This window comes from Oryzias melastigma, linkage group LG22, assembly GCF_002922805.2.
Source record: "Oryzias melastigma strain HK-1 linkage group LG22, ASM292280v2, whole genome shotgun sequence".
Taxonomy (NCBI): Eukaryota; Metazoa; Chordata; class Actinopteri; order Beloniformes; family Adrianichthyidae; genus Oryzias; species Oryzias melastigma.
Window position 1 is genome coordinate 13,947,634 of NC_050533.1, and position 19,658 is coordinate 13,967,291.

The 19,658-nt window shown below is 38.0% G+C and overlaps 2 protein-coding genes across 5 annotated transcripts; both read left to right on the forward strand.

The window, feature by feature from the left end:
• Positions 1 to 1,306: 1,306 nt before the first annotated feature.
• pgfb (placental growth factor b) lies at positions 1,307 to 12,232 on the forward strand. 4 transcript variants are annotated; one of them, XM_036210079.1, is made up of 9 exons: positions 1,315 to 1,668; positions 1,785 to 1,906; positions 1,989 to 2,094; positions 8,626 to 8,662; positions 10,496 to 10,692; positions 10,791 to 10,870; positions 11,456 to 11,485; positions 11,575 to 11,634; positions 11,706 to 12,232. In XM_036210079.1, exons 3-9 carry the CDS (start codon positions 2,032 to 2,034, stop codon positions 11,725 to 11,727), a joined length of 489 nt encoding a protein of 162 aa, XP_036065972.1. In that variant the 5' UTR covers positions 1,315 to 1,668; positions 1,785 to 1,906; positions 1,989 to 2,031; the 3' UTR covers positions 11,728 to 12,232. The 4 variants fall into 4 exon arrangements, with proteins under 4 accessions (XP_024130802.1, XP_036065972.1, XP_036065973.1 ...); XM_036210080.1 differs by having other exon boundaries at positions 1,815 to 1,906; XM_024274869.2 differs by having other exon boundaries at positions 1,315 to 1,906.
• Positions 12,233 to 13,630: 1,398 nt separating this feature from the next.
• On the forward strand, positions 13,631 to 19,655 carry cipca (CLOCK-interacting pacemaker a). The gene is made up of 4 exons (XM_024274282.2): positions 13,631 to 13,795; positions 14,685 to 14,801; positions 16,592 to 16,761; positions 17,304 to 19,655. The coding sequence occupies exons 1-4, from the start codon at positions 13,792 to 13,794 to the stop codon at positions 18,045 to 18,047; spliced, it is 1,035 nt and encodes a 344-aa protein (XP_024130050.1). The 5' UTR covers positions 13,631 to 13,791; the 3' UTR covers positions 18,048 to 19,655.
• The last annotated feature ends 3 nt before the right edge of the window (positions 19,656 to 19,658 follow it).

Sequence of the window (19,658 nt, forward strand, 5' to 3'; positions counted from 1 at the left end):
TTAATGTTCATCTGTTTACCTTTACACCGCAATCTGGGAAAATGAGGGGTCATGTGCAACAGGGAAATGTTACTTACATTTGTCCCCCAGTTACTTAGAGCTACTATTTCACGTATCCGCAACATCAGGAGTCTCTGCTCCATTTAGTTCTCCACTCTCAAATTGAAGAAAGGGATCACATTTTTCATTCAGAAAAATTATTTGACCAACCTTTTTATCTCTAAATTCCAGAAACAGAATACATTCCACTTTTTCTCTTCAGAAAACTCCAGCAGAAACACGTCACCGTAGCAGATAAAAGTGAAAGATCGAAAGTGTTCCTCTGATTTTAAAGCTTTTGAAGTTTGTATGAGCAAACTATCAGGGGCTGATTATTGTAGTTATGCTTAGTAGTTGGAAACTGATACTTCTGATCCCCAATAATGGCGGCAAAATTAAAAAAAAAAAAAGTTCATCTATTTCATATATAAATCTTCTAAAACCCTGCAGGAGCCACAAAAAAAAAGAACCTCAAGGTTGTCTCAGAGCGATCTGTCTCCGTCGGAGCCACCCACATTATCACTCAACCACCAGGTTTGCTTGTCTTATCAGCATGTATTTATAGTGCAAACAGTTTGAGTGATCTTATTAAGCCCTATCAGCTTTTGCACCTTTAAAAACACAGATAGATCACGGAGCAGATGGCGAGACAGCGCTGGGAATCTGTCTCTGTCCTGTGTGCAAACATATTCTGTGTAGCTGCTGCAGCAATGAGGTGAACAATGGTATCAGCTTTAAAAATGATTAAAAAAATGTTTTAAGCCTTTTAAATCACTTGTTTTTTAAAAAAAGCTGATGAGCAATCAAAAATAATTCTTAAAACTTTGATAAGTCAATTAAAAAGTATCCAGACAAAAGAGCTCTAAATGTTCTAAACTCTGTTTATCTTTTTTACTGAAAATGTCTATCTCTGCCTTGTGAAAAGCCAATCTATAATAAAAAAATCTGTAAAGTGGGATGACTAAAATCTGGTGATGTTCTGGCAAACGTGGTTATTGGAGTTTTTTGTTTAGAAAAAACTGCACTCCTGAGTGTGGGCTGTTTAATAGCAAAAGGCTGTGCAGCCATTCAACTCTCATGGAGGAATGTGTGGAAGCCCACATGGAATCCTTTGGTTCTGCAAACCAAAGGATTTCTGCAAACACAGAAGTCCCACACTGAAAAGAAAAGTAACTCAATGTGTCAACAGTAATGGAATCTCCTTTAATGTCTCAGCAAACTTGTGTAAGAGGGAAGATTTCTTTGCAAGCCGGATGGAGAGACCAATGACTCTACCATCCTTGTCAGCGGTGAAAAGGGTCTCTAAATGTTTACCTTTCTAGAGTAGTTCTCCCAGAACTTTCAGCTCAGAGGCTACCTCTTCAAAATCTGTTGTAAATCACCTGCGCTGCTGGGAAGTCTGCAACCAAAGCATCATCTCACGCAGAATCACACATGGAGCAGTTTCCAACTTGCATTGAGTTCCAGGGGAAGAGAGGGAGGAGATTGAAATAACCAGCTTAAAAAAAAGTGTGGAGGCAATTAGACATTTTGAAGTGTTGTCTTTCTACCGGCTTGAGCTCAGAACAGGACAAGAAGCCTCCGGAGCAACTTTTACGCACGGTTTTTGAAAGGATTCCTGCTTGAAATGTTAGACTTTTCCCATGTTTTTGACACATTTTGAGTTCTTTGTTAGCGCTTAGCAATGACTTACTAACGTACACTTTTTAAAAAGTTGACTTTTGTGATATTCATTCTGCTTTAAGACCTCTTTGTCTCCGGGGCGCAATCACCAGCGCGCGCAATCTTCTTCAGGTTACACGCAGCAGAGAAGCTACGTGACGCCTGACGCAACTCAAACTGGGAGCGGATGACTTGGAAACTCCCGGTCAGCATCTTTTTTCCTTCTGAATGAGCTGATTTTGGGTCACTTTTGTTGGATTTTTAGTTTTTAAATTTTGATTCAAAAGCGTTGGAAGAGACCAGCCGCTCTCCGCGCCCAGACAACGCGACATGAACCCTGGTTTTCTCATCGAGACTGTGGTGGCACTTCATCTGCTCCTCTCACCTGCACAGGTATGTTTACGCCAAGAGAGTGTGACTATATCAAAAAGTCTTACACTTTCTTTTGAATTGTAAGGAAATCGTTCACTTAGACTGAAAGCTGGGGAAAGTGTGCGCTTTTTGGTGCGTCAAAGTGATTTTTTGTTCAAAGATAAAAGCTGACTCATCACAAATCAGTCATGTCCATCTTGGCCAGCTCATCTCATTCATAAGGTGAAACGTGACAAACTGTATCACCCTGAAGCGACGTGAGTCACAGTTATAATTTGGTAAACTTAGTAAGCTTATAATTACAGCAGAGTCATGTTTTGGAGGCTTCCACTGTGGGAAAAGTTAAAGAAAGATTCACTGACTGGAGAGAATTTGAAGGAAAAAAATGAGAATATTAAAGGTTTTTTTTTACAGTTTTTTAAAAGCAGAAAGTCCTTTTGAGCTTTTTTTTTAAGTCTGCACCTGCAACTTACTCCTTCCATTCTTTCTGTTTTGGTGAACAGTTTACTCAACATGCAACGCTTCAAGAGACTTATGGAAAGATGATCAGTGTGTGCATGAAGATGATTTACTGTAGGAAGAAGATATCAGTTTCACAAGACAGTACAATGGTGCCCTGTTCTCCACTGCTTGGCATTGCTTTGAAGCCTCTAATGAAAAATCTTCCAGAACAAGGCAAGCTCAAAAAGCCTCGGAAAAGACTCTTTCATTGGCTTATGCGGCGTCAGCAATGCCTGAAACACGATGAGCCATTAGAAAGTGGGACTTTTGCCACTTGATGCTCAAGTTCTTTAAACAATTCAGTGTCTGATTTCCAAGTTGCTTCTGATCCTTCTCGTGTTTAATGGAAAAATCAGCCCTTATCCCTTCAGCACGAGCACCACTAACTGCTGCTGTCTCTTTGGTCACATTCACTTCTAACTGTTCCACATCACCATTTCACAAACTGGACGTTTTTGTTGCAGCTGGGAGTGTGTGGGAGAGCCATGGTTTACCACATTTCTTCTAATCCTCATAATCAGCTCATGGCCGGCTTAACCAAAACAGGAGTGACAAAACCCAGGGGCCTCAACATGAAGCAGGTTAAATGCCCCCGCTGTCAGACGACTCGTGGTAAATGTGGGTAGTGCCGTCCCAGAGGCTCAACACCCAATCTGTCAGATCACATGAGGTCCAGATTCTTCTTTAAACTAAAGGAGGGCGATCCCTTTGAAAGATTATAACGGATTTTTATTTTAAGTGACGAGAAACAATCTAAACAAAATATGTGAAATAATGAAAAATTACTAAAATAAAACTTTCATTGTATTCTAAGGAGCTATTTTTTAATGCATTTCATGTCTATATTGATATAATGGACTTCCTATATTCAAATCTTCAAAGACTTCACTTAAGATATGTTCTGCATCATTAATTCTATTCAGATTTATTTTTAAACAACACATTATCCCTTACAGGAAATCTTCCCCTTTAAGTTTTGCACCTTTAGCTCTTTTCCTGCGATGTGTGTTTACCAGAAATCACCTGCTGTCACATTGTTTTCTCATCTCCAAATGTGCGGGACTCTGTTGTCACATAAATATATTTGACATTGTGCATCACGCTCTTTGTACTCCAAGTTTATAACTTCCAAAGAGCAGATTCACGAGGGCTTCACAGATTAAGGGTCATTTTGTCCACCATATGTGATGTAATCGGGGAGCTTTGGTGAATTAAAACATCTGTATTGGCGTCAGATTTCTGCTATTTTGGAAGTATTTGTTCTTTTATTAATAGGACTGAGTGTTCTAACTATTATATGTTAATGTTTTACAGATTTTATGTGAAATTGATGCAAATTCCTGTTTAAAGTAAAGCCAAAACTACTTTTATTTGTGTAACTCTTTAGTGGTTTGGTTTGGCACAGCAGTGTAGTGTCCTTCGCCTCCCTTTCTTCTGTCATTTTCACTGAGTTTTACACAGGTGGCATTTTCCATCAAGGTTGCCCTACCCAGCATTTCCAAGAAGGGAAATAGGAAGTTTGGAGGTAGCTCCACAATGCAGGAGTCAAATATTTCTGCTATGAAAAGAATTCCAGCCAAAGATAGTGATTAAGCCTTTTCTGGCAAATGATCATGAAAAGCTCAGCACCCAAGTAGCATTTTTTTTGTGATAAAGACTGTTCCTGACAGACGTCTTCGCCAGTATAGGTTTGTAAGAAAAAAAGGCAAAACTGCTGTTCACATGTCCCAGCGGACGTTGCGTTAAACAGGTGTTTCCTTTACGTCACCATCAGAAGCAAAACAATACAGGAGACTAGCCATCTGCATCACACATACGTGTCTGTGTTTACCCTCTATTTTCATGCTTAGGGTCATGTTTGGTGTGGCATCGCGTTTCCAGATGCTTTTATGAGCGATTAATCCGATTTCTACAGAATTAAAAGCATCTGCTGTTGTCCTGGTGCAGCTGAGCTATCAATAAACAGACACCAAAAAGTCAAGCCCTGCTTCTCTTCATGTCTCTGGCCCTCGTGTAGCTGCACATCACTCCAGATTACTTATCAGGACATAAAGCCATGTAGTTGCAGTGCTGGCTGATAAGAGACCTATTTGTGCTGTTTTGGTATTTCTCTGCAGTTGTAAAGTTCTGGCCCAAGGGAGAGTTGCAATTGCTATCAGGAAATATGGATTTCTCCTTACTCTTGTGGAAAGAGGGGAGAAAGAGGAGGGGTGGTGCTTGGGGCAGCCGTCTACTCAGCAAGCTTTAATCTCACATCTGGATGTAATTTACTCTGGTTTACAGAACAACGTTTACTGTAATGGAGGCCACAATTACCACCGGTCAACGTTATCTGAAGACCCGTGTCATGTGTGTGTATGTTTGTGGATGGGGCGCACCGTTTACACAGCAGTTGTGTGTTTACGTCTGTATCTTTGGGGAGACATTTGCGCATGCATTAATGGAGGAAATTGTGTTATTTTAAATCAAAACTCATATAGACGTTTACATCTTCCCACTAGTTGGACCCTAAAAATGACAAACGAACATGTGTGATTTTTTCAATTAAACATTTTTAAAACTAAAACTGTTAAGTTTTGTTTTAAATTACTGATGTACATTTGGACTTACTTGAAAACACATTTTAGGTGCAAAAACACATATTATTTTAATTTTTTCAGAAAGAACTGCTCACTCTTGAAGTAGTATTTGTAATAAAAGAACAACCTCACTTTGGCTTCAAAGGTTCCTTTCACTCGGTTACCTGAGAAATGATCGGGACACGTGCACCACATGTTCTGCTGACATTTGTTGCTGTTCTGTAAGTGGCTTGTGGTCACATGTCCTGACCTGACCACCCTGGAGACCCAGCTGGATGCTTTCAGTGCTGTAATGACTTTACTGACTTTGTGAGTTCACCTGTCTTGTGTACACAAAGCAGAACCCGCCTTTGGGTTTGAAAAGGTTCATGGTGGTGGTGATTTGAAATCTGGATTTGGAGAGGATCATGTCTTATCCACCAAAGTGTCCGTGTTTGTGCTCGCGGGCTTTCACCCTTTTGGTGAAACTCATAGGGGAGCTAAAGTGCACACTCCTCCCTGCGCATCCTCGGAATCAGCAATTCATTTGACTGGGATAAGCAAGTCAACGTGCCGGCATGTTATCCGCGGCGTGTTTACTCGGGCTGTCACCCACACAAGTGAACCAAAGCTTAGAAGAAAACGATGTCCAGTGTAGGCTGACCCACTATTAACCCCAGTCATGGGAACTGCGATGGGGATTTCCCGGGACGCTGCCAAATCACTCACGCTCTCCTGACGTGTACCAGAGTAGTTTACTGACTCTGATGTATTTAAAAAAAATCACTGTGGTTTAAGAGAGGATTAAGAAGTTTGGCTCTGGAACAACAATGCACTAAAGCGGGCAGAGAACTATCCTATTTTGACATAATATTTTGGTTTTGTTTTTCGTTAAATCCAAAAGAACTGAAACAGCATAAGCGTACTCTTCTTTAGCTCAGCCAGCGGTGCCATCAAGGCAGCCCTGAGACTATCAGCCATGACTGCAGCTCTCACAGGATGCAGAGTGGAAAACAGCTTACCTAACAACAGGATGCTCTTTGCCTTCATCCAGAGAAAAAACTCATCCTTTCTGCTTAAAATAGCAAAAGTGTGTCACGCTTCTTTAAATGCTTGATGGAGCCTCCTCTAAAATAAAGCTTTATTAGCTTTTATTCATCAAACATAGTTCTTCAGCTTCACTTAAAAATGTGCTTATCATATTTAATGGGCTCTTTAAAATGTTTTTGTGGATGCTTTTAAGAGAGAAAACCATGCTGTTATTTGGATTCAACAAAATTAGCCTGAAATGTCACAGAAAACGTACCTATTTGACTCCTATGTCTTTTTAAAGAAATGCGCAGTTAAAACAGATTATTTTGGCACATTTCAGTGCAACCTGCTGCTAAATTGAGCATTAGCTCCCCAGCATGACCCTCAATAGAGATAAAAATCTTAAAAACAATTAATCACGTTAAAGTTTTTGCTCCCTACGCATGCTGCCCTTCCTCTGACAGATGGAATAAGAACGCAGGCTAAAGATGACGCAGGTCAGCTGTGTGGGACTGGAGAGTAATGAGGCCCGGGGCCTCTGAGGCCTGACAGCAGGAGCTCGGGGACCCAGCAGGAACTCAGATCTGCTTCAGACTACAGTGAAGACTTTTGGCAGGCAGGAGACCCAAATGACTTTACAATCGAGCGCACAGAGCGTAGCACGTCAGCTTAGCTCCCGTTGAGACAGCTGCAGGACTTTCAGTTAGCATGCAGTCACTTCACATAACTCCCCTTCACTCAACACTCTGCTAAAGAGAACAAGCAGACCTCAGACGTAAGAAAGGGACTAAAACACTGTAAAAGACAACGATAAGAAGTGACTTGTATCCTGTTAATTACTATGCATGTTAATTTTGGCTTAACTTTGTCCAGTTTGTGTACTATCACTATGAAAACCACTAAGAAAATTGACATTTTTGTGATTTTAACAGCTTAAAAATTGTAAAATAAAAACAAATAAACTATTTAGGCCAAATTTGATGTCTCAAATCACACTTCATCTTTTTCATTTTCACTTGTCTGTTCTAGTTATTGTTTTTTTTTTATTAAAAAAATATTAATAAACACATGATAAGGTTACTTCAATTCCCTGAAAAGCTTTTAAAGGAAATGAAATCAAATCCTTGGACAGCGGAGCTGCTTATGTGATTTGTTATTTAATATCTTCATAATTTGCCGATAGAAATTGTAGCGTTTTCATGTGACCCGGACCACCTTCACTCATCATCAATCAGCAAATACTGTAAGTGTGATGAGGAGGACGGAGTAAATATATGTGAGGATCCTCAGGCGGCGTATTACTCTCTCCTAAGTTCTCAGAGAAAAGTTAATAAAATCCTCCCCACCTGAACTCATATTAAACTGCCTGTGATACCAGAACTAAAAAAAAAAAGTCATTGTGATGTGTCAGAACCTCACAGTGTGAGTGACATTTAACAATAACTTAAAGTGAACTGTGACTTTCCCAAGCGGTGTGTTGGAATATTTTACAAATGGAGTTCATGTCCCGCTGAGTTTTTGTGCAGCCGACACAGTTGAGTGAACGCCTCAGTGCAGAGCAAAGCTGCTGTCAGAGGAACAGCTGTACATGCTGGCCAGATGACGAGCCACATTTCCTCTAAAGCAGGGAGGACTGAATGTGAGTGAGTGCCTTAAATGTACAGCTGTACTTTGGGGATTTCTAAGGAGTCTGTCACGGAGTATTTTGTGCAGCACAGAAGACGGATCGCCTCTAAATACAAAAAAGGCTCTCATCTGAGTTTTACACAAACCCCTGAAACACACCACTTGGAAAAGGAATTGCTGAGTTTAGCAGTGTGCTGACACATTCTGCTTTCATCCTCGAGCTAATTTTGGTTTATTACAGGAAAAGGATGGCCTTTTGGAACAAAACTGGTACAAAGCGCAACAATTTTTATTGCCAGCGTTTGGAAAGTCCTTCTGTGGCTATTTCTAGCTAAAAGATGAATTAGTATGAGCATTGTCAGCTTAGATTTAAAGCTTATTAAAAGTGTGTCACAGAAAAATTAGAATCCCGGTTCAGTGATGGGAAGAGACTGCGGAAGCAGGTTATCCGTCGCCCGTCCTGTGCTTCTGCTGCAGGGCATTTGATCAAATAAAGAATTCCCGTCCTGAGTTGGAGTCAAATAGAGGTTTTGTGTTTTCCCAGGCGAATGAGAAATTTACTTTGTTTACTGTGGGATGATGGGAAAAATCAGGACGAAGGGGGAGAAAATAAATAGAGCTGAATCTTACACCACAGGAAACAGGTTTAGAACCTAAACACTTGGACACACAGAGGAGCGTGACATATGTATATGAGACTGGATCTGCTGCTCGTCAAAAAGGCTGGTCTCCAATGGTTCATGTAGTTCCTGCAGTCACCAGTAGAGGGCCAGAACCCTCCAGGTTACAAATTGAAGTAACCTTTTCTAACAATTTATTCTTTTGTGTTTTGCAGAGTCTATCTTTACCAAACACAAACAGTACAACCGAAGGTAAGCTTTAAAGTTTCAATTTTATTTGTAATATAGATTATAAAATGTGATCATTTTGTTTCTACTGTTGCTCTTACGTATTAACACTGTTAACAAGTTTTAGAAATAATCAGTTTTTCATTTGATTTGACCTCTTAAAGGACAGATTTTATGCCTCCCCCAAGAAAAAGCTGAACTCCCAGCTAGGGGACATTAGGAGGATATCTAACAGAATGAAGATAAGCGGTCAAAGCAACTATTTTACTATCTGTTTGCGTTGTACAACATTACAGTTCATGCCCTCATATCCCTACCAATAGATGCTTCCCCAGCCATCTCCTCCCAGCCTGTCTGCTTTTATAAACAGCTGTTGTGGTGTCAGGCTCCATTTGCTGACCTCTGGAGGTCACTGCAATCCCAGAGGTGCCTGCGGGGCAACTCGGCTCCAGCTCCAGCAGGGTTCTGTTCATGGCCATGTTTCCAATGTTTGTTTTTTCTTCCTTCTGTGTTTGGCTACAGTCGTCCCTGTTCTTCCTTTGCAGCAAATGGGACACTTTCACACATGTACTCTCACAGGAAAGTGCTCCGTGTACTACACAAATGTTTTTATTTTAAAATGAAAAGGCATGCCAATGTAGAATGGGCTTTAGGTTTCTGTTCACATCCCCCTTTTCCCCCCAATGCTCTTATAATTACTGACAGCTTTTGTTTTGCTGCTCCATGCTGCTAGTTTATGCAATAGTCTCAGTGGTTAGCTTTAGTCTGCTGTCTTCCCTTTCTAGCATACTAAAAAATAGTAGTTTTCTGATTCTCTTTCTATATTAATGTTCATTTTTCTACCAATTGTCACCTATACCTGAAAGCAACCTTTGACATTTTGTAGACCATCATCTTGGACAACTAGATATTGGCAGACTTTGGCTGTTCTGCATTTATTAAGTTGAAAACCTTTTCTTTGTATTCATTTCCTGTTACTATAGGCATGCCACAGAGATCTGTATTGGGACCCATGCTTTCTATAATAAGTCATACCTTCACATCTTATAAGGAGAAGACACCCAGTTCTACATTTCTACCGAGTCTCTGTTCTCCAACCCTACTGACTGCATACTTAAAAAAACAGTTTAAGTGCAATTTTCTTTGAAGAAATATTAATAAAACTGAATTGTACTCAAGGAGACCAAATCTGAAACTTCTAGCTTCAAAATCTTCCTCTCACTTGGTTTTTTGCCTCAATGGGTCATGAAAATTGGTGTTCATTTTGGCTTCATGTACATTTAAATCTCATTTTAACACAGATGGAAACCCTGAATTTATGCTTTAAACTCAGTCGCACAGGGGGCCAAAATCCAAAACACGCCTTGGGACGAGGGCCGAACAGGATAAACATTTATTGAACTAAATTTATAAAGCTTTAAAAATGTAACTTTAACATGACTATTAAAAGAAAACAGGCAGGAATATTATTCCAGAATAAATCAATTTAAACCTTGAACAACTTTTAATATTTTACTCTCTGTAAAAACATATTTTGTCAAAATTACACAAGTTAGAAATAGAACATTGGGTCATTAATAACAATAACATAAAATGATCTGGAGGGCCGGATATAATTATGTCGCCACAGCATCTAGCACACTTTGACACATGTGCTTTAAACCAAAAAAATGTTGCTTGTCTGTTTGCTCTTTATTTTAACACACTTTTATTGCTCCTATCATAGACAAATTTGTGCTTAAAGTGAAAATTGACCTTACCTCTGCATTCTTATGGGACAAAAACAATGTCTCAAATAAAAAACACTGGCTGGTTTAAAGTCTAAGAGTGGCTTATCCTTTTACTCTCATTTTCCAGTGGTGATGTTTCAAGAAGTGTGGGGTCGTAGTTTCTGCCGGACCATTGAAAAGCTGGTAGAGGTGGTGCAGGAATATCCAACTGAGGTGGAGCACATCTACAGCCCCTCTTGTGTGCCCCTGGTGAGGTGTGCTGGATGCTGTGGCGATGAGAATCTGGAGTGTCATCCCACTCGCACCACAAATGTCACCATGCAGGTACGATCAGAACGCCGTCTCACCAACCAGTCAAGGCATTGTACGATCCTCTGCCGGTGGAAATATTTTTACTGATGTAAGGTCATTGTTTTGATCAGCTTTTGAAAATCAGGCCGTCAGAGTCCGGTCAAGAATATGTTGAGATGACATTTGTGGAGCATCAGACATGTGAATGTAGGTAAGAAAACAAGAAAACCATTTTTTTCATGTCATGAAATGAAATCTTATCTATCTTTTGATTGAAACTATTTGAAATTAATGCCACTGCCATTGCACATATTTACAACCATTTATTTCATATTTTATCCTGCAACAAACACAAGTGTCTGCAAAAGAAGAACCCTTAATATATTGGGAAATCTTGTAGTCTACAAAAAAACCTGACAATTATATTTTTGCTTTTTTTATGTGATCTTGATAGAGAACCAAACCTTGCATCACTGGTGGAACAACAAACAAATCAATATTTTCAAGTTCTTGAATCCTTAATGACATAAAGTATAGCATTGCGTCATAAGAATGAGTTATTCTTTAAATAGAAAATGTCTCAATAATTAATGCCACATTGCTTTAACATAGAGGTACAGGGAAAACAGGTAAAGTCCAGTAGAAATGTACCAAACCGCTAAAGGGTTTAAATGCTGTGGATGCTTCGCTGTGTAGCTTTTTTATAATAATTTTCATAAAATTTGGTTTGCATATTTTCTTAACACTTTTCAAACATTCTCTACCTGTTTTAATTTACTTTTTCTTTTTTTATTAGAGTCAGGAAACCTGTCATTATAGTGGAAAGGTAAGATTTTATTGTATTTATTAATTATTTTTTATAACACTTTAAAAGAAAATTGGGCTTGATGGATAATTTAACATTGTGTGTTGAAGAAGGCGTAAAGGAAGAGGAAGGAAAAGGAAGGAACGACAAAAAACCAAAGAGTGTGACAGGTAAGCACAACAAATACAACAGAGATCATCTGCCACCAGGGATATTTAAATTTGGGCTTTCTGTCCCGCAGATGCCAGATCCCTCGCAGGTAACTGCGGTGGTGACCCCACCCTTTGTTGCAGCATGGCTCGTTATATACTTCCAGCCCAGTGACAACATCAGAGTCTCGTTCAATCATCTATCAAAACCGCGTCTGCAGTCTGAGGCTCAAACAGCTGGGATGATCTGCTTGACGTGCTCTCTTGCCGGTGGGCAGGGCGTTTGTGATGACCATGAAGTGTGTTTTGATTGGTCAAGACTCTACTGCTACTCACCTGATGCAAAAGGACATCCCTGGGAGCCAGTGCAATGTAGGACAGAACAGACTCAAACAAGTTATTTTTGTCAGTTATTATTATTTTTGTTTGGTATTTAAAGGTGGTTACACTTGTTAAAAGACTATATATATATATTTATTAACTCAACTGAATATAGTTTGACCAGCAGCCTTAAAGAAGTAGTTATCATTTTCTAAAGATTTTATTGAGAACACCTAGACTTGTGGTTGTTGGACTGAATGTAAGACTACATTGTACCTGCAATAAAGAAATGTCTCCATCTGGTGTTCAAAATGGATTTTTATGGAAGTATGATATTAACGGACACATTTACCAATGGATTTGGACAAAAGACTGGGCAGTCTTTCATTAATGGTATTGTCATTGTGTTAAAATATTATCTTTATGATTTTTAAAATAACAAACTATAATTCAGGAATGTATAATTTGTGAAATTAGGAAAAATGCAGCACTTGAAAAAAGTTTCATTCTTTAAAATGTACTCTATAAACACAAACAATGCTTCTTCAATATGACGATTAAAGACTTGAGTTTTTAAATTGATTTTTTAATGTAGTGACATTGATTTTTTAAGACCAATAATGTTAAAGGAGTGCTGCGTGCAGTGTTCATCCTGCTGACACAAGACTCTCATAACCCCACACCACAGGAGACTTCCTCTGTCTGTTTTTGGGCTTCACTGTGGAAGGGATCAACTGTGATAGTTATGTAAAATTATATCATTTGGTTTATTTTTTTCATGTATCATACAAAAAACGTTTTGTCCCTGTTCTTTTCATCTAAATATTTATTTTGTAATAAAAGGCTTATGTCTGACAGACTGCTTTTTGAGTTGTTTTCATGAATAATTTAACAGATAATAAAACATATTACTTCACCAACATTGCCAGATTCATTTTTACTGTAATGAAATGAAAAATAAAGTTTTCTCCACAAACTTTTTTATCCAAAAATTAAAATAGGCAAATTTGATGAAGCTGATTTAATTCCTTTGATCCCAAAATGTTAACAATGATTAATCTAGCTGTGTATTGTAATTTTTTGTACTGCTCTTTATAATAGTTTATTAAATCTGGATGCTATATATATATATAGATATAGATATATCTATATATATATTCAAAAAGGGAAGAAATTCCTTTTTAAGGGAAATATTTCTCACAATAATATTTTTTATTTTGTAATATTTTAGTTTTATGATGTGACAATAATGACCTAAATTATGTTTTGGCTATATTTATTTAAACGATATACTACAGCCAGCCACATAAAATGTATGATTAACAAGCATAGATAATTTGATCTCGGATAGAACAATTATATTTATAAATAACATTTGAAGTTATGGATGAGATGTGAGTGAATAGTCTCCTTTTTTTCATTTTCTTCTCCTTTTTTCACGTTTTCTGACAGAAAAAAAGATGAGACCCGGGTATAACCCCGTTTCCATAGCAACCGCTTCAAGGAGTCACGTTTAACTAGTAAATTTTGCCCTTTGTAATGTCTTACAGGAGTTTGTAAGTTCTCATTTTCTTTAAATAATTACAAGCCGTACCAAAAATAGTTATATTTTAAATGTGTTTCTTTAGAAAGACCAACTTAGAGACACACTATTTCTAATTGTAGATTTGGGGGCAACATAAACATTTACATATGTTTGCCTGTAAGACCATGCAAGGGTAACAACACATATCTCACATTACAAATTTGTATCTGGGGTCGCTAACGTTAGCTGCCTGCACCGGAGTCGAAGATGTGCGGGCGCACCTGAAACTCGGATGCCTTTCTAATCGGATATTTGTTCTTATCAAAAGCTAAATGGGTACGTATTGCAAAAACAGTACTTTATTCCGTCTGACTACGGAACAAAAACCGGTTACATGCTAAATGTACTATCACTAGCATCTACAAGCATACTGTGCTAATGGCTAAACGAGGGATCATTTAACAAGGGAACCGTCCGTTTGCGAGGACACTCGTAGCAGCTAAAGTTACTGTCAACATTTAGCTTCTTTTTAAAAGCTAGTGTCTCATTAAAGTTGCATTAAACCACTTTGCGGCCTGTGTTGACAACAGAGGAAAACACAGTCCCGCTCGCAATCACATGTTAGCTAGCCAAAATGAAGTCCAAACAGGTGTTTTTAATTAGAATTTCGGATGAATTGATAAGTTAGTGAAGGCTGCTCTCCCTTTTTTACACTGTGGCAAGGTTGTTTTTGCGAAAAGGACGATCCACTCTTTTGATAATAAATGCTTGATCAAAGTTGCTTTAACAAAAACAAGGCCCCTAAGCGGAAGACAGTAGTGGGAGGCGGCATCACATTATGTATTATAACTTAATAACAGGGTAATTACGTTCATCTTCAGATTTTTATTTCTACTTTAAACGGTGGGAAAACAAAGTGCAATGTATTTTTTGAGTGTTGAGTAATGTTATATGTATGTATTTGTTACAATTGCACAATATGTTTAAAATATGTCTCTTATAATTTCAGCATTTGCTTTTGTTTCTGATTTTTTTTTTTATTAAAGTAATGTTACCATATAATTTTTTATTTTATTGCCTAATTTTGTATTTTTATTGGATACTGGATTGAAATCTTGTTATTTCAGCAAGACTGGACATGAGGCAAACATATGATATATTTATATTAATATTATACTCTACTGATTTAAATTATTTAATTTAATTTATCTGTTTATTCTTCCAGAGAAAACCAACATGAGCAGCTTTAGTGGACCAGGCGTACACAGGACTGCATCTTTCAGCAGGGCATCACACCTTGGAGGATCCAAATATGATCTGGAGAGAGATTCAGGCTTCTCAGGTTTGGCAACGATGCAGCTAATCTTATTTTTTTTACATCATATTTTTTGTGATACAAGTTATTCAAGGTATAAGCTGACCAATCAGATGCCTCAATAAAAATATGTGGTATCCACTGCCCCCCCACCTTGAATATTCAAAACATTTGATGGACAGATTCTCCAGAGTCTGTTTTCACTGGAAGGGATGTGATTGTCCAATATGCTCACTCCTGATTGGTGAGGGTGGTTGCCATAGAAACGATGACTCAGATCAACTCTGTCCAATAACCGAATTGCAAAAAATTGTGACTAAATTTAGCTAATTTGATTGGAGCTGTAAGTAGCCCATTTTGTATTGGTGATGTCACACTCGGTCCAGTTCCCTTATACAGTCAATGCTTCTAATCTAATGTATACACATCTTCTGTACTGTTTTGCTTAGTTTGAATAATTTTGCTTATTTTTATATAATACGAAATAATCTGATCTGCCTTTTTAAGCTTATTGATGATCTCTGTGTAACTGATAAGTTTGGCAAAGTTGTTTATACTGTTTTTTTTTTTAACCTTTTTTGCCTTTGTTGTCTAGTGGGACAAATATAAGTTTTATTGTAAAAAAGTAGCAATAGCATGAGAGACTTATGTTGACTATATGATGATTCTAGGAATTGTGTCCTCTATGAGGATAATACATTACTTAACTGAGTTTTCTTTTTTTTTTTTTAAACCACTGTGGTATTAATTTCTAACTTGAGGGGGAAATTAAACACAATTGAAAGATGGAAATCTTGGTGTATGTGGAGCGAATGAATAGAAAAAATAAACATGGAAACGACCGTTTTTTTTAACTCAGAGTTTGGATGGAGAGCTTTTCAGGCCAGTAGGTCACTAGAAAAATGTCAAATGTTGTCAGGGACGATTCTCCTTGACAACTGTAAGGCAAGATAGCGCTATTATCAATAAAACAAGTTGTCAAGGATTAGAGAGAGTCAGCACAAGTGTGTGGAAGCCGTGTGTGTCGAGACAAGAAAAGACGAGATCAGGACACCATATGTTTCTCTTAGCAGGTCGAAAACCTGAGTTGAGGGTGAGAAGGTTTCTGTCTAATACTCGTTTTTGAGTCATGGGATAGAAAAAAAAGTAGATCTTCATTGTTGAAGAATGTATTTTATTGTTTGAAGAGTAATAAACAGTTATTCATTTTTAGTTACTCTGTTTAATAACTCAGACCATCGAATAAACCTAAAATTATTTAAAGTTAAGTGAACATTTTTTGTTTAACAATTAAGGATAAAAAGTAAATTCCTGAGTTGTTCTCATTTTTATTCCTTATTTTCCACCTAATTTTTTAATTAAAAAAAGCAAAATTCTGAGGAGTCTAGTCTATATTGAGTTTTGTAGTATTCTTTATATTCAAATTTACCTGTAGATGTATATGTTTTTACCTTAGTGTCACAGTTAATCATGCCGGTGTTCAGATGTTCAAAAACAACAATCGTCTCTAGCTGACCGTGAACGTTGTTGACCAAAATCAAATGTGAAGATCTAGGTCACATCTCTATGTGGGCTATTCTCCTCTGAGGATGACCTTTTATTTTTTTGATTTTCAAGGCTGACCTGGATCTGGTGTAGCCTTCCTCATTAGGTTGATTGTATCCTCTTTCCGACATTATACAGATACACATCTACATCTGTTAGTGTTTATAGCTTCAGTGTCCTGCACTTGTGCACACAATAAAAAGGTCATCTGTTTCTTTGAAAACATCAGGACTTCCGTATAACCATTCTTTTTTTTTTTTTTTTTTTTTTAGATGCCAGCTCTGAGTATCTCAGTGCAATGGAGGTAACCGATTCTGAACAGGCAGGAAGAAATGGGTCAATGTTTGGCCCGCAGTCAGCTGGTCAGCAGGTGGCCGTGGTGGGAGGCCCGTACCCCGGACTGTCTCCAATGATCTTCATGAACAACTTTGTCTTAAAGCAGGTAAAATACACTCAAAACCCAAATGTACCTAGCTGTTCTTTGTTTATTCTTGTAAAGATAAACAACAGGGATTATAAGTGCAGTTACTTTGGCTTTTATTTAACGGTGAATATTGTTTTGGTCGATGAACAGATCTTTAAATGCAGATATTTCTATTGTTTGCAATATTGTCAATATTTCTATTGTTAACCTATTACATTAGTACGGCTGTATATAAAGTTTCCTTATTTGTATGTAATTATTATAGTTTAGAAACGTTTTGATGACAGTTTTATATATTTTTTGTTTTCAGCCTATTGTTTCCTCCCTTTTTTAATTCAAGCTAACCAAGAGTTTGTTGCTAGTAGTTTAGTTTTAGTGTAGGAACTCTTCTTATCTAAGTTTTTTGTTTTCTGTTTGGATAAAATTCAGATTTTTTTTTTTACATCATCTGAATTTTATTTCTCTCATTCTCCTGTAGCTTTTAAGGCTTTATGCCTAGAAAAATCTGATAATTACTGCAATAAAAATCATCCCATAATGAGTTCTTCTTTCTTTTATAGCCCTCCTCTACGGCTCCAGCAGAAAAGCAGTGGGGTTTTCCCTCCCACCTTGAAGTTATGCCTCAGTCACAAGTGGTTCTTCTTCAACCAATGATGCCCAACGGCAGCAGCAACTCTCCAAATCCCAGCCCTGAGAATCTTAGACAATCCAAAAACAACATGCCCTCTGCCACACTACACACTCAAATTGCCCCTCATCCCGAGGATGCAGCCACTGAGAGGGTGGCATCCTCAAAGTTAAGGGCAAGATCGGCATCAGAGTATGGCCAACGGCACCGGAGGCATCACAGACTCTACAGCTGCCCCAGCCCGCTGCCCGGCCTGCAGACACTCGGCCAAAACGTTGGGGACTTTGAAGCAGCCGCCAACCACGCGCAGGCGGATGAGCAACTCCTCGACGAGCTTTCAGCTCCACAAGCTGGAAGCTGCTCCCTGCCCTCCTATTCCAAACGGAGAACTGTGACGCCACCAGACAAATACCATGATGCCATCACCATGCACAGCAACAAACTGAAACGCTTCAGCAATACCTACAATATCCTCGACAAGTCGGGCTTGCTGGGGATCGCGATGCGCACGAAGCAGCTTATCAAAGAGAATAAGCGCACCCAGGGCCTGCTGTGCCAGCTGCAGGAGCACACTGACCTGCTGCTGGAGGCTCTGAGCAGCGGAGACCCACATCTCTGGACTAAACTCCAGCTCTCTCTGCAGAACACTGAGAAAGCTCACAGAGTCCTAGCCTAAGAAAGGTTCCAGCACTTATAAACCTGACAGCAAGAAAAAAAAGGTCAAAAGATTGTTAAAAAATTTGATCTAATAGTTCAGAAAAACCAAAAATGCTTTGAAAACATAATGAAAAAAGCACAGCTACTTCTCTGAAAGAGACATTTTAAGCATGGCCTTTACTTCTAAATACAGTTTCTTGCCTCTGTGTTTGCAAAACAGCAAATAACTCTCACATTAGGGAAATGCCTTATAATGTTTAACATGTAGTCCTGGCATGCCTTACAGTACACTTCATCTTTCTAGAGCTGGGTTTAAAAAATCAACATCGATTCATCGAATCCATGAGTTGATTTTCCTTAAAAGTAATTCTTCTCAGGCCAAAAAAGTGCTTTCAGTTATTGTTTTGTGTCAGAAATGATCATTTTGATCCCTAAAAGTTCTGCCTTTTTTCAGTTTTTATCATTAGTTATGAAAAGTCGTGTTTATTACACATTAAAATAGTTTCTAATGGAAATTTGACAAATGAATAAATTAATACCAAATGGGTTTAGCACTTTGGCTACGATAGCCAGCCCTTCTTATGAATGTTGCTGCTGCACAAATATCATGACATTTAATCAAACATAGCTTATGTTTATCAAATAGTCACAAAGTTTAATGACGACATTTTTTTTGCCTTTTGAAATGGAAGGAAACTCCATGACACATGGTGTGTGCGCTCGCAGCTGTTGCACAAATTTTGTACCAAAGCTGTCATTCTTTCACTGTTTAAAGTCAAATATAACTTAAACATTTTTTCCCCTACTTAAAAAAAAAATGCATAAAATAAAAATCAACAGCTGCACAAATTGTAGATTTTCAATCAATGTCGCCGCCGGTTTATGAGCGTCAGGAAATGTGGGTTTTACGTCTTTTTCTCTTGACAGTATTATTTATTTCAAATGTTTGTGACCAGGACTACCGAGGGATAGAAACAATTAAAAAAAAAATTGTTTTTTTTTTGTCTTTAGTAACGGTACATGTTGACTGCAGTGATAGAGATTTAGCAGGAGAAGTAGACCTGTGACTCGCTCGCTCGCTGTGGGATGTTTTTGCAGCTTCATTCCTGCTTCACATTCGTGCTCAAAACTGTATTGTCGAGAAACTTTATAGACAAAAAGACAACTGCTGAAGAGTTCATGTTTATCTTAGAGAATGTTGCACTGAGGTCACACAATAGATCATTTTGTCATTAAAAAATAATGTGAATATAAATATCTGATTGCCTGTGCCTTTAAAGTATGTGTATGTTTTTAGTTATGCCTGTCAGCATTTCTGGGTACATTCTAGCATCCTTGCTGGTTTTTAAGGATTTATTTTTGGAGGTCTCAAAAGAAAAGTTATATGAAATAGTATATAAATAAAAAACATGTATTTTGCCTTTGTTTTGGGAATATGTGCTAAAAGTTAAAACCAGCTAAAGAAGAAGTGTGAAGATGGTCCTTTTTTAAAAACTCTTATTGTTGCTTATAATTGCCTGTTATTACAAAGTGTGCTTTTCTTCGTCTGTGTCAAAAGTGATTTATTGAAAACCTTTGGCTTGTCACTTTTTTTAGCTAAGAATGTATCAATAAAGAAAAGAAAAAAAAC